Source organism: Neofelis nebulosa, chromosome 10 (assembly GCF_028018385.1).
Source record: "Neofelis nebulosa isolate mNeoNeb1 chromosome 10, mNeoNeb1.pri, whole genome shotgun sequence".
NCBI lineage: Eukaryota > Metazoa > Chordata > Mammalia > Carnivora > Felidae > Neofelis > Neofelis nebulosa.
Genome location: NC_080791.1, coordinates 5,874,781 through 5,889,917, shown reverse-complemented (window position 1 = coordinate 5,889,917; position 15,137 = coordinate 5,874,781). Strand labels below are relative to the sequence as shown.

General features: G+C 40.1%; 1 protein-coding gene across 2 annotated transcripts in view; it reads left to right on the top strand.

Moving 5' to 3' along the window:
• The window catches only part of CWF19L2 (CWF19 like cell cycle control factor 2), a 150,988-nt gene that overhangs the window by 116,532 nt on the left and 19,319 nt on the right, over positions 1–15,137 (top strand). Inside the window, exon 13 of one of the 2 annotated variants that reach the window (XM_058686629.1) lies at positions 11,212–11,424. The exons of the other annotated variant lie outside the window; for it this stretch is intronic. Coding sequence (XP_058542612.1) covers positions 11,212–11,424 — 213 coding nt within the window. The remainder of the gene's footprint in view (positions 1–11,211; positions 11,425–15,137) is intronic. 2 annotated transcript variants of the gene reach the window in all.

Sequence of the window (15,137 nt, the reverse complement as noted above, 5' to 3'; positions counted from 1 at the left end):
CTTATCCCAGTAATTATTCTATATTATCAGGAAAAGATTAAATTAAGTTCCATATATTACGTTTTATTTGTTTTCCATAATAACATTCTTTTTTTAAATATGAAATTCATTGTCAACGTATATTATGTTTTACATGGAAGGAAAGTTGATAATACTATTTGGGAAATTTCCTTTCAAAATGACTGCAATGAGAAATGTTTTTTATACTTAAATGGAAAACCCTTACCTACTTGGAAATTTCCTGTTCAGAAACGCTGACTCTAGCAGTTTATAATAATGGTTGTATTCTAAACATCAGTCATAATATGATTATCACTCACATTATTGTCAACTACCAGTCACTCTCTAATAAAACCCTGACTTCTTTCTTTTCCTCCCTTGACAACTCATTCAGGAGGCTTAGCTTCCTGAGGGAAGGTGATCAGTATTTGAAAGGAATGATTAAAATAGAAGAAGCTGTGACATGCTTAAAACACACTTTCTGGTTTGGAAGAGTTGTTGGCGAGGGGAAGAAAGACTAATGGTGCGGGAGAAGAGGAAGTCCTGAGTGCCATCTGTAAGCTCCCTGCAGGGTGTGTCGTACCCAGAGAGTATGAAGTGGGGTCGGGGCCCAGCGAGTAGACGACGGGGCTGTTCCCACAGAGGCACAGGTGCCCTTCAGTGCGGCAGGGGGGAAGGAGGAGGAGCCAGCGTTTGCTGGGGGTCAGTAGGTCCACTGGTGGGAAGATGAGGAAGTTCTTGTCTGGCTTTTCTTTGAGGTCTTCTACCGAGAGTGAGAGGAAGATTCGTGGAGCATCCAGGGCTCGACGGTGATCGAGCCACTGTGCACAATGGGAGGTTTTCAGAATGGTGTTGAAGAGCCAGTTCCGCTTGTGAGTTTATAGTGAAACCGATTGCAAAATTTAATGACTTTTCTATGACACAGCAACCAGGGCATACGACCAGAGCAGGAAGGTGGTTGATCACATTCAGATTACACCAGACTAAAATAATACTATTGGATTTAGTCATTAGAGATAATGGACTAGAGCTGAAAAGGAGTGGTTTTATTTTATTATTAATTTTCAATCACATATTATGCAGTTGACATTTGAAATATCTGAATTCTGTATACTGTTATATACCTATTTTTGTACAGTGGTTAATGATATTTAAAAAATAATATTATTCTTGGAACATTCTTGAAAAAATGTACAAGCAGAGCCTCTGAACAAAAGCAGCTTGTTACTGCTATTTATAGAAGGTTAAATCTGTACCAGTCACTTTTCAGTCAGAGAAACAGAACTAATAAAAGACAGAGACACAGGCTTCTTACAGGGATTTGAACTTGTACAGTTGTGGGAGCTAGGTAAGCAGTCCACTTCAGGCTCTTGTGTTTGTGTCTTTGTGTCTTTGAGCCCAGAGGCAGGCACTTGGGAAGGAAAAAGGAATGTAAAGAGACTGAGACCAAGAATAAGCTGGAACCCACAAGCATGAGCTGGGGCTCTCAAGGGTGGGCAGGAAACACACGTCCGCTCTTGTTGCCTCTGGCCTTGGTAGTGTGGATACGCTGTAGACTAGGCCAGGAGCTACATACACATGTCTGGCCCAGAGCTCAGAGAAGCTGAAGGGAAGGGAGGCAGTGGGGGAGCAGGTGCAGACCCAGCGGCTGCCTCATACAGGAGGCGAACCAGCAGGTAAGTTGACAGTGTATACTGGACAATGGCTGGACTTCGTTTCTGTTTTCCACGTCTCCTGTGAGAATTTCTCCCATTGCCCACCTTGACCAGAAACACACAGGAAAGGGAATTCTGGAAAATGTCTCTCAGAGTAGTCAAATTGACAGTAACCACAACCCATGGCTTTTTACTTCGGCATGTCTCCTTAAGCTGTATTTAATCTCCAAACAAAGAGTTAACAAAATCGTGCTTCTGTCTAACATGACACAACTGTCCCACATACAACCAAAAATATGCTAACTCTTTCCCCACAATAGAACACAAAGCTACTTCTGGATTTTTAAAATTAAAAGAAAAAAAATTTTTTTTAAAGTTTTTGTTTATTTTTGAGAGACAGAGTATAAGCAGGGGAGGGGCAGAGAGAGAGGGAGACACAGAATCCAAAGCAGGCTCCAGGCTCTCAGCTGACAGCTCAGAGTCCGACACAGGGCTTGAAGTCACAAACCGCGAGATCATGACCTGAGCCGAAGTCGGACGCTTAACCGACTGAGCCACCCAGGCACCCCTGGATTTTTAAAAATTTTTACATGTTTAAATTTTTAAAAATGTTTTTAGAGAGAGACAGAGCATGACAGAGAGAGAGGAAGAGAGAATCTTAAGCAGGCTCCATGCTCAGTGGGGAGCCCAGCATTGGGCTGGATCCCACAACCCTGGGATCATGACCTGAGCTGAAATCAAGAGTTGGATGCCCAACTGACCGAGCCACCCAGGCACCCCACAAAGCTACTTTTAATATACTTATGTTAGATGGTAAAGAGATGAGAGAGGGGAGAGAAGAAAGCATTTGGTTAATATTTAAATGTAGATTCACACATATTCGTATCAAAGTAGTGAAGAGATACTGTAATTATTATAGTATTAACTTTTGAAACTGGTTTTGTGGTTTTAGCTAGTGTGTATAACCACGTTCCTCCACTACCCGTTTCATATTCCTTTTGCCCTCAAGGTTCCTTGCCTGGCGGGGTGGACCCAAGTGTTCATTCTGAAGGTCTGAGCCATTTATTAGTGGCCTTAATTTGAATCGTAGTTTATCCGTGACTTGAATCATAGGCCATGAGAATCCTAAGAGGTGCCCTAAAAGATCTCCTACATTCAAGATACACGTCACCTTGCCTCTGTGAGGTAGTCCCCGACCCATTTCGCCCTTGGTCAGGATCAGTCACTCTAGGCAGGATGGTAACTGCCTTATTTGCCTTCTGGTTTAGTGGAATGAGGGGTCAGAGCAGCCCCGTGGCAGTGTCACCTTCAGGTGCAGTGAGTCACTGTTGTGTCCCTTGGTAGAAGTGTTCCTCCCTTTGGAACTGACACCTGTATACCAGTAGGGCCTTACGTCAGAGGCATGGGAGCATACATTTTGCTGGTGTATCATAAGGGGTAATGATAAGATGGGTCACTCCTGTTTTTTCCCCTAGTTTCCCAGACCTGTGAATCCTGGCAGTGAGAGAGAGCCCATCATCGTTTGGATGTTGATTTAGAGCACATAACTGCATTCTGGAGGACGTTGCCCTAGCCCCCTAGGGGCCATCTAGCCAGCATTTCTCGTTAAACCTTGAAAAGGCCAGTTTACTGTTCAGTCAGCTAGCTACCTCGGTATGATGGGAATGTGGTGATCATCATTGCATAATGAATGCAGTGGGCGTGGACCCATTGCCACAGTGCATTTGCTAGGAGATTAGTTACTTGGTCACAGGAATGCGTGTGATACCATGGTGACATGAGTCCAGAGATAGTATATTTGGCAAAAGTATTGCATGTAAATCCATCCATATCCAGAGTAAGCGTCTCTTCCAGCAAGTACAGGGTCCTTCCCCTTCCATGACAGAAGCAGTCCAGTGTGCCCAACCTGTCATCAGGTAACTGGTGCCATATCAGGGGCACAGTGTGATCTCTCTTGTTCGTGGATTGGGTCTTCAGCAGTGGCTGTAGCCGGATCAGCTCTGATAAGTGGAAGGTCATGTTGCTGAGCCCACTCCCAACTGCCGTCCCAGCCTGGTCACCCCATTCATAACCTCATTTGGACAGAGGTCGGAGTGGCTAGTGACATAAATGTTTTCACAAAGGCTGGAAATGGCTTTGTATTCTGTATCAGTTTGGAGAGATCTGTCCACGTATTTCTTCCCCAGACCTTGTTACTAGTTCTCTGATTGTGTTACGTCCAGGTCCCTGAGCATCCAACCAGACCATCAGCCCTAGTTGACAGATTAGTTCAGACTTGTGGCTCTGCCCATCCCTCCTTCTGGGCCGCATGAACCAGATGCTCAGAGTTCTTCTCACTGGGAGGACTTCCTTGCCCCACTGTCCCCACTGCCCTCAGGGCCGTCTCGGTGTGGAGCTGCTGTGCTGCCACTGTCCACTGTTGGGTGGTGCCTGTGTCTTGTGCAGAACCATATGTTTACTTGAAAAGTGTTCATTTGTAACCTATATTTAGGGGCACCTTGGTGGCTCAGTCGGTTAAGTGTCTGACTTCGGCTCAGGTCGTGATCTCACGGCTCGTAGGTTCGAGCCCCACTTCAGGCTCTGTGCTGACAGCTCAGAGCCTGGAACCTGCTTGGGATTCTATGTCTCCCTCTCTCGCTGCCCCTTCCCCACTCATGCTGTCTCTCTCTCTCTCAAAAATAAGTAAACATTAAAAAAATTTATGATCTGTATTTAAATTTTGTAATTTTTTTTTTTTTTGAGATCCAGAATCTGACCAGTGTTTGTACATTTCATTTGGTTATTATGTCTCCACGGTGTTAGACTCCCCAAGACACCAGCTGCAAGTTCAGGGATCCCCAGGGCTACCCTTCGGTTTGATATTTCACTGCAAGAAGTCACGGAATTCACTAAAAGCTGTTACACTTGCTGAAAGAATACAGATATAAAGTCAGTCAAGGGAAGAGGTGTATGGAGCTGCGTCTAGGAGGTTCCAAGCCTGAAGCTTCCATATGTCCCGTCCCAGTGAGTTGTGGACAGTGTGAACTTCTCCCAACAATGATGTGTGAAATGTGGCCAGAGTATTATCAACTAGGGAAGTGCACCCAAGTGTTAGCATGCAGGGTTTTTATTGGGGTTTGGTCATGTAGACATGGTTTGTTGCTTGTGAGGATGACCTTAGTTTCCAGCCACTCCTGAGGTAGAGTTGATGATGTGTGGCCCAAAGCCCCCACCATACATCACACTGTTAGTGTAGACTGTCTGGTGTGACCAAAAGCCCCCAGGTAAACAAAGCCGCTCTTACCAGAAGGGACATTCCAGGAGTTTAAAGATAACTTCCAGGGGCACAAAGGCCAGACTGCTCTTTGGTTAAGGTGGCTTTTTTATTTAAAAGCTTTATTGAGATATTCATATACCATATAATTCACCCATTTAAACTGTACAATTCAGTGGTTTTTAGCATATTTACAGACATGTAGTCCCTTGAGACTGTCAGTTTTAGGACATTTCTATCACCTTAAGAAGGAATCATGTAACTTTTAGCTGTCACCCCCTAACCCTTTTGGCCCCCCCTTGCATCCCCACCCTCAAGGGCCACAGATCTGTTTTCTGTGTCTGTAAATTTCCTTTCTCTGGATATTTCATGTTGATAGTGATTTTGTGACTGGCTTTTTTCACATAGCATGATGTTTTTACAATTCACGTTGTAGCAGGTGTCAGTACTTAATTTCTTTTTTGTAGCCTAATAATACTCTGTTGTACAGATTTTACCCATGTTGTTGATCTCTTCATCAGTTGATGGGCATTCACATTGTGTCCATCTTTTGGCTGTTATGAATAATGCTGCTGTAGAGATTCATGTTCCAGATTCATTCCACCTGGAAGTGGAATTACTGAGCTGTGTGGTAATCCATATGTTTAGTTGCATATTTATTAGTTTGTATTTAATTGTTTGAGGAGCTACCAGAATGTTTTCCAAAGAAACTATACCATTTCACATTCCCACCAACACTGCATGAGGGTTCTGGTTTCTCCACATTCTTGACAACACTTGTTATTATCTGACTCTGTTTTAAAAAATTTTTCTTAATGTTTGAGAGAGAGAGAGAGAGAGAGAGAATGAATGAATGAATGAATGGGGGAGGGGCAGAGAGAGAGGGAGATACAGAATCCCAAGCAGTCTCCAGGTTTTGAGCTGTCAGCACGGGGCCCTGAGCCCAAGTCGGACGCTTAACCAAATGAGCCACCCAGGCTCCCTTCTGACTCTGATTCTAGCCATCCTAGTGAGCCTCAAGTGGTAACTTCATTGTCAGTTTGCTTTTTGCATTTCCCTGTGCTAATTGGGCATTTGGGTAGCTTCCTTGGAGAAATGTCTGCTCAGAACCTTTACCTAGTTTTAAATTGGGTTGCTTGTTTTTTTGTTTTGTTTTTTGTTGTTGTTGAGCTCTAGGAGTTATTTATATATTTTGGATATATGATTTGCAAAGACTTCCATTCTGTGGGCGGCCTTCCCTTCTGTTGTCAGTGTCCTTGGTGCACAAAAGTTTTTCGTTTTGATGAAGTCCATCTTATCTATTTTTTCTTTGTTGCTGTGACTTGTCATCATAACTGAGAAATCATTACCAAATTTAATGTTAGGAAGCTTTTCCTCTACGATTTCTTCCAAGAGTTTAAAAATTTTAATTCTTAGGTTTAGGTCTATGATCTGTTTTCAGTTCATTTTTATATATGGTGTAAATTAAAGGTCCAAATTTTCTTTTTTTTTTTTTTTTTGGCATGTAAACATCCAGTTTTCCCAACACCATTTGTTTAAGAGACTGTCATTTCCCTGTTCAATGATCTTGGCATCCTTGTTGTGAGTATTTTCAGCATACTTGAGAGGGCTTATTTCTGATCTGTTTGTTCTATTCTGTTAGTCTGTTTGTCCATCTTTATGATAATATTACATTGTTTTGTTTACTGTAGCTTTGCAGTAAATTTTAAAATCAGGAGGTATGAGGGACACCTGGGTGGCTCAGTTGGTTGAGCATCCGACCTCAGCTCAGGTCATGATCTCGCAGTTAATGAGTTGGAGCCCCGCATCGGGCTCTGTGTTGACAGCTCAGAGCCTGGAACCTGCTTTGGATTCTGTGTCCCTCTCTCTCTGCCCTTCTCCAGCTCATGCTCTATTCTCTCTGTCTCTCAAAAATGAATAAATGTTAATTTTTTTTTTCTAATCAGGAAGTGTGAGACCTCTACCTTTGTTCATTTTCAAGATTATTTTGTCTGTAGTCTCTTGAGACCCATCGTATGTGAATTTTAAGCTAGATTTTTCTCTTCCTGCAAAAAACATTATTGAGATTTTGATAAGCGTTGTGTTGAATCTCTAAATCACTTGGGTAATCTTCCACCTCCTTTCTTTTATCTTATGTTTTTTAATGTTGTAACTGTTTTACCATATTTTTCTCATTTATTTGGAAGAGGTTCTCAGAGTTGTAAAATTTATGATGTATGAACTTGAGCTCGAATCATCCCATCCGCTTTCTTTAGGACTTTTTAAATGATGAAGAGTTTTATTTTCATACCTTCTTTTCTTTCTTCACCTCCTTTCTTCCGACAAGGTTTTTGCTTTTTTTCCTTCTTAGACTCAATTCTCCACTCTGTGTTAACATTCTGTCCATTAAAACTTTTTTTTGTTGTCAAATAGGAAGATGGTGGGCTGAAGATCACAGGAGATGTGTACATGATTAATAAGTTGAAAACATTTTGGATCAAATCCCACAGAGAAGATAATGGGAAAAATTCAAATAATTAGAGGGTGTAGGAGGAGAGGATTGTAGTTGTGTTGAAGCATCAGTTTTATATTGTGTTAAAGAATTATGCAGATTTAACAGACAAGACTGTCTTCTATTTAATTCATTACTGTGAATCAATCAGAGAAGTTTGGCAACGTCCACGAAACATAGATTTAAAGTATAGAAGCACTATCTTCTGTATACAAAAGATTTGATTTGAATTGAATAAATTCCCTGATCACTCATGAACTGGTTTTTAATAACAGTGTTTTTATAACAGTGTACATGTGAAGGGACAGTTGCATGTGGAGGTATGTATTCTGCTTCATTAATATACTTTAGAAAAGATCGATACCTGTTAGAGGTCTGTGTTGTCTCTGATAAGTACCTTAAGTCATTTGGGTGTATTTATTCTAGATGACATTTAAGATTTCTTCGAATTCTCTGTTCTGCTTCATAGACTATATTTAAAATACACCCTTTCTGTCTTTTAAAGGTGGATTTCTTTTCTTTTTTTTTTTTTAATGTTTTATTTATTTTTGAGACAGAGACAGAGCTTGAGCAGGGGAGGGGCAGAGAGAGAGAGGGAGACACAGAACCCGAAGCAGGCTCCAGGCTCTGAACTGTCAGCACAGATCCCAACGCGGGGTTCGAACTCATAAACTGCGAGATCATGACCTGAGCTGAAGTCAGACACTTAACTGACTGAGCCACCCAGGTGCCCCTAAAGGTGGATTTCTTAAGTGAGAGGGGCTCCCTGAATGTCATATACTCTTCGTTTTTTTTTTTTTTTTTTTTTTTTTTTAAAATTTTTTTTTCAACGTTTTTTATTTATTTTTTTGGGACAGAGAGAGACAGAGCATGAACGGGGGAGGGGCAGAGAGAGAGGGAGACACAGAATCGGAAACAGGCTCCAGGCTCCGAGCCATCAGCCCAGAGCCCGACGCGGGGCTCGAACTCACGGACCGCGAGATCGTGACCTGGCTGAAGTCGGACGCTTAACCGACTGCGCCACCCAGGCGCCCCAATATACTCTTCGTTTTTATAGTCAGATAGGCCTGCATTGGATTCCTGCTCCTGTCTCTTAATAGCTGTGTGATTTTGATTATTTAGTCTCTCCTAAGCTTTTTTTTTTTTTTTTAATGTTTATTTATTTTTGAGAGAGAGAGCACAAATGGGGGAGCGGCAGAGAGAGAAGGGGACAAAGGACCCAAAACTGGCTCCGTGCTGACAGCAGTGAGCCCAGTATGGGGCTCAAACTCATGAAGCATGAGACCATGACCTGAGCCCAAGCCGGATGCTCCACCGACTGAGCCACGCAGGCACCTTAAGCTTTGTATTGTAATCTAACAAGTGACAGTGACAATTCATTCCTACGTTGTAGGGATATTTGGATGAGAGAGTACTTAAGGTCTCTATTAGTACCTAGCACATAGTTGGTCACTATTACGAAAATAATTAGGGACCAGTTCTGATATTTTTAAGTGTTACATGTTATGGTCGAGATAAAGGTCTGAAGTTAATAATTTGTAAGTCAGGGCAGTTCACATAAATAGACAAAGTTGACACAATAGATAGGTATAAACAAGGATCAATAATGGAGAAAAAGTAGAAGATAAAAAATAAATTCTAGTATAGAAAAGGAAACTATTGAGCTCAGACAGATACCTTATTACTAATAATTAGTACCTGGTTTCTGATTTTTACCTAGTTCTATCAATAATGACATCTTAGAAATCTTCTTCTGTTTACATTCTGTTCACTTTTCTATCCTTTTTTTAAATTTCTTAAGGTGGATGTTGACATCATTAATTCTCATGAGGCCTTTCTTCTTTTTTCTTTCTTTTTTTTGTCTTCTGATATAGGTGTTTGGTGCTGTAATGATCACTTTAAGTACTGCTTTAGCACCATCCCACAAATTCTCTTTTTTTTTTTAATGGCAGTTCAAAATACTTTCTGATTTTTCCTTCCTTCCTTCCTTCCTTCCTTCCTTCCTTCCTTCCTTCCTTCCTTCCTTCCTTCCTTCCTTCCTTTAATACATGTGTTATTTGGAACTGGGCTATTTAATTTCCAAGTACTTGGCAATTTTCCAAATGTATTTCTGCTGGGATTTCTAATTTAATTCCATTGTGTTCAGGGCACATACTTTACGTTACCTGAATCCTTTTAAATTTATTAGGAATTGTGCTATAACTAAGAATGCCCTCTATCTTGGTAAATGTTCTTTGTGCACTTGAGAAGAATGTTTATTTTGCAGATGTTAGATAGAATTTCTGTCGATGTCAGGTCAGAGTTTTGGATAGTTTGTTCAAGTCTTGTGTGCCTGTTGATTTTCTCCTTGTTCCATCAGTTATTGGGAGAATGTGTTTAATTCTCTGACTACAGTTGTGGGCGTGTAGTTTTCTGCAGTTCTGTCAAGTTTTGGCTTCATGTATTTTGAAACTCTGTAATTAGGTGCATAAATTTTGCTATTGTTATATCCTCTTGGTGGTATGACCCCTTTATCCTTATGAAATGATCTTTTGTGTCCTTCATTTCTTTGCTTTGAATTCTACTTTCTCTGACATAAATGCAGCCATTCTAGCTGTCTTCAAATCTTTTTAACTGTCTGATAAGATCCAAGCATCCTGCTATTGCTTTGTATTTGATGATGAAAAAGAAAAAGAGTTCACTTTTGGTACTTAGTAGACTAAATAGAACTTTGAACTTAGCCTAATGAGAGAAAAACAGAAGTTAGTGAGCAATTATGGTACAGTGTGGTCATGAAACTGATAGGAGTGCAGTACTAGAGGGTCTTGGGAGATCCAGGGATGTTCTTTTGTGGAGGTGACCGCTAAATCTAAGCCTCAGGTTGGAAAATGAGTAGCGAATTGCTAAACTGAAGGCAGAAATTGGTCAGAGAGCAGTATGTGCAAAGCCTGAAGGTAACAGTACTTTTGGGTTGAAAACAGGAAGACCAGAGCATAAAGTTCAAGTAAGGGTGTGATCAGATGTGACTGGAAAGGTCATCAATGCCAGATTATGAAGAAAATTGTAATAATAATGGGGGCCCACATTTGTGAGTCCTTAATGTGTGTCAGGCATGCGTTGAGAGGATTAAGCAAGATAACCCTGTTAGGTAGATAGTATTGTTACAACCATTGTGAAATGAGGAAATAAAGCGGGCGGAGAGCACAGAGAGATTAAGTAACTTGCCCAAGGCTCTACAGACAGGAGACAGAATTTTGCCAGGGTCATTCTATCTGTGTCTATGATGTAGTAGGCAAACCAGAGTTTGAACTTGATCCTGTTCACAATGTGGAGTTCTCTGAGGATTTTAAGCAGGGACATAAAATAAAGTAAGTAAAATTTATGTTTTAAAAGCATCCCCCTGGCTACAATTTATGTTGGGGGAGGTGGGAAGAAGCTGCCTGGAGAGAACAGTTGAAAAATGTTTATGTTCTCTATGGAGCGTATGCTAATTTTAAAATGAAAGTAGTTCTTAACCTCTCTGTGGTTCAGTTTCCTGATCCGGTAAATGGAAATGATGATGGTCTCATTCTCACAGGAGCATAAAACAAATTGCATAAAATTGTACATGGTAAATACTCAGTCAACTTCAGCTGTGATGATGATGATGATGATGATGATTGATTGATTGATTGACTTGAAAATCAAGCTTAAATGTTTAATCACGTTTTTCTTCTTCTTTTTTTAAATTTAAAAGTTGTACCATGGAACTTACAGATATGTCTTTGGTAGCTGCAATACAATAAAACGTTAACCACCCCCTTCTCCCCACTACTGTTATTTTGGTTTTTCAGTTTATGGGAAAAACAGATGGAGACTATTATACCCTAGATGACATGTTTGTCTCCAAAGCAGCTGAGAGAGAACGTTTCGGTGCAGAGGAAGAGAACCAGAGGAAAAAAGCCATTGCCGAGCATCAGAGTCTCGCTGCCCGAATGGAAAAATGTCCCTACTGTTTTGACAGCTCTCAGTTTCCCAAGCACCTTATTGTTGCAATAGGTGTTAAGGTAAGAAATACCACACTCATGGTCCCGAGGAAGTGACATAGTGCTGTGTCCAGATTTGCCTCTTTCTTCAGACCCTTACAGGATTCTAACATGTCTGGTCTTCTCTTACTCTGTTGCAAATAGTTTTCTTTTCTGACTTCCTGTGATTCTTAGACTCTTCCCTAGAGCAGCATAAAAATTTAGGTGACTTGAAGCTCACATTTTGTATGATTCTCCTCTTTAGAGGAGCAGCACTGGCCCTGAACTTGGGAGCCCAACCGCCTGAACCCAGGTTCTGGCCCTGGCATTGGCCAGCCGTGGGACCTCATTCTCATGGTTGGCACTTGATTCTTAGTATTCCAGTCACTTCAGAAATACTCCGTCTAAAGCAGTTGCTGCTTCTTCCCTTACTTTCTCATAGAACCTATTTGTTTCTTCTTAGAATATCTGATAATTTGAAAATTTTTACCTTATTTTACTTGTGTATTAAGTCCCTCTTCTGATAGGCTGTAAGTTCTGTGAGCACCTAGATAACTCTCACTCATCGTTGTGCACCAAGCATGAATTCCATTGTTGACCAAACATATATCCCATTGTATATCAAGAGTGTGTGTTTGTAGTCACTTATTTTAATAAATATTAATGATTGCTTAATTACTGATAATTGTCACTTATTTCAATAAATATTCAGTGAGTTAATTCTTGTATTGATTAATTATTGTGTACCCGACATACACCAGACCGTAATTAGTTTCTAGAGAAAAGTAGACTCAGAATCAGAAGTACTTGTGGAGCTTGTATTCTAGTAAAATAAGGCAGAAAATAAAGTAATAATTGCCCTGATTGAAGAAAGTGTTGTCAGAAAGCAAATAGAGCAAGGGAATGGGACAAAATGATGGGAGAGTATTTTTTGAGAAGGTGATCTAGAAGGCCCCCTGTAAGGAGGTATTTTATTTTATTTTTTTTTAATTTTTTTTTTTTTTTTTAACATTTTTTATTTATTTTTGGGACAGAGAGAGACAGAGCATGAACGGGGGAGGGGCAGAGAGAGAGGGAGACACAGAATCGGAAACAGGCTCCAGGCTCCGAGCCATCAGCCCAGAGCCTGACGCGGGGCTCGAACTCACGGACCGCGAGATCGTGACCTGGCTGAAGTCGGACGCTTAACCGACTGCGCCACCCAGGCGCCCCATTAGGGAAGGTATGAAAGATGGAAGGAGCAAGCAACATGAGGATGTGAATGACTAATATTTCAGGAAGGGGCATCGGCAGGTGAAGAGGCGTGAGGAGGAAAGAGCTGGTTCGTGGAGCAGAGTGTGGCCCAGGGCAGAGGGAGTGAGAAAAGGAGAGGAGAGGAATGAATGAGTGCCATGCTAGTTCAGGAACTCATAGTTCAGGGACTGTGCATATATGTGTTTATTTGCTAGTTTTTTGTTTCTTGTGTATGTCCCGCCCCTCTCCACACACACCTGTGTGTCCAGAGAACTGGTGTGGGCTTTTCCATTCCGACTCTAGCCTTTAGTATCTTTAGGTTGTTGTTAAGACAGTCAACTTACCAGTTCACATTAGGGTTTCTTTAACTTTATTTCTTCACTCTTCTTTTTTCCCCCTTCCAAACTATCAAAGAGGTAAATGTAAAAGTTCCATTTAAAATTTATTCAATTAAAAAAAATAAAATTTATTCAATTAAAAAAACCCCACCATAACCAATTACTTGTATCAATTTTTCTGAATTCTTTTCCAGACTTTTATAAACATTTACATTTTTCTAGTTACGACATTATAAATATTTCATTCCTCTTCATTCCGATCCCTACCTTTTAAACACGTAAGAGCAAATTAAACAAAGTAAATTTTTCCTGCTGTGCTTTAGAAGTTTGGAGAATTTTCATTGGGGTTTTTTGTTTTCCCCAGTGCACTGGAGACAGGCTGGGCCCAGGGGGGCACAGACCTTCTGTTCACCTCCTGCCTTGTAGGCTGCTTCCCCAAGGAGACATTTCTCAGTTCACTCGTGAAAGTGAACTGCTGGCCTGTGAACAGACACTTTCTGGTTCTTATCTTCCACCCTTACTATTTGTCATACACGTCTTTCCCTGTTCTTGTCGGTGGTCCTCTTTCGCTGTCAGGTAATCCACCCTTCCCCACTAGTCTTTCCTCATGGTATTAAATTCTTTTTGCCTTTCACTTCCTGAGAGTTGGCTAACCTGTTTCTTCCCTTTGGGACTCAGTCTTTTCATTCTAGTTTAACTTAAAAAACCCCTGGAGTCTCTCCTTTCTGCATCTATGCGTTATATGCTCTAAAAACTACCATCTACCTCCAGCCTTTCGGCTGTGACTATGTTAATACAGAAATATTTGAAATATTGATTAGAAGGAACCTTATCCGTCATCTGACTACCTATCCCATCCACTGTAGCTAACAGCCCATTTAATTAATCTGAATAAACAAGAAGAAATTACTCCTTTCAGTTATTACCTAAGTTAATCTTAGATGGTTTTGAGTTTCTAAGGAATTACTTTGCCATTCAGTGGAAATGATAAATCACATTCCACAGCAATTCAGTAATTCTCACTCAGCTTGAATTTCTAATATTTAAAGTGAATGTTTTAAATCCAAATGTATCAATGAAACTATATTAATACTCATTAGAATCACAGAGTTAAATAACTTCTGATTGTCAGCTTTTCGTGCTTTCTTCCTCCTTTTTTTTAAAATAAAAGTTATCTGTCTCCCTCGTCTTAACACTGTGCTTTACTTTTTTTAAAAATAGACTTTGTTTCTTTTTTAGAACAGTTTTAGATTTACAGAAAAATTAAGAAGACAGTTCCATATACGCTGTATCCAGTGTCTTCTCTTACTAACACCTGACATTAGTAAGCAAATTCACAAGTTGTAAATTTGTTCCAATTAATGAATCAGTACTGATGTTATTTTTAAAAATATTTTGAATATGGTTTGATCTTACTATAAACTTAGGTAAATTTCCATATCCATTCCTTCTTTGTCCTCTCTCAGCAGAGTTTTAAAAAGTTTGCATTATTTTGTGAAATAATGTTGTCTGCCATACAAAATACTTCTATCTAAAACCTAACAAAAAATAGTAGAAAATAAGAGTGAGCCCCTTTGCAGAATATTTTTAATGTTCCTCATGAGCACTCTTTGCTCACTATATATATAGGCTAATTGACTTTTTTTCTTTTTTAAGAAGGTTGTACATAGTGGAAAAATAGCACCAGTTTGTAGGTAACACATGTATTTAAACAGATGGAATTTAAGCAGAGCAGTAAAACCATACAGAGAACATTTCCTTTCTCTCTTACTTGGGTTAATTCTCTTTGCTTAGGCAGTACGATAAGGAAAACCTGATTGATAGGCACCAGTTAGACTTCTCTTTCATTACCAAGCTATATATCTTTTCATTCTTGCCCAAAATTGTGTTGTTTCAAGGGCTTTGAAAGCATATAGCTTTCTCAGATCAAGGATAAAGTGTGTCATTCATTTTGCCCTTGGGTACGCTCAATCTCTGAAATACATAGAACAGTTAAAATTGAGACTTGTGCTGTAAATTTCCATTTTATTAGAATCTGCCTTCATGGCTTTTAAAAGTATTTTGAAAATATCAGCTATCTTTAAAAATATTAAAATAAAATATATTGCTTGTAAACAAGTGTGCTTTATTAGGTGTCAGCCATGTTTCCCATGGCTCATTGGTCACAACTGAGAATAAATACAA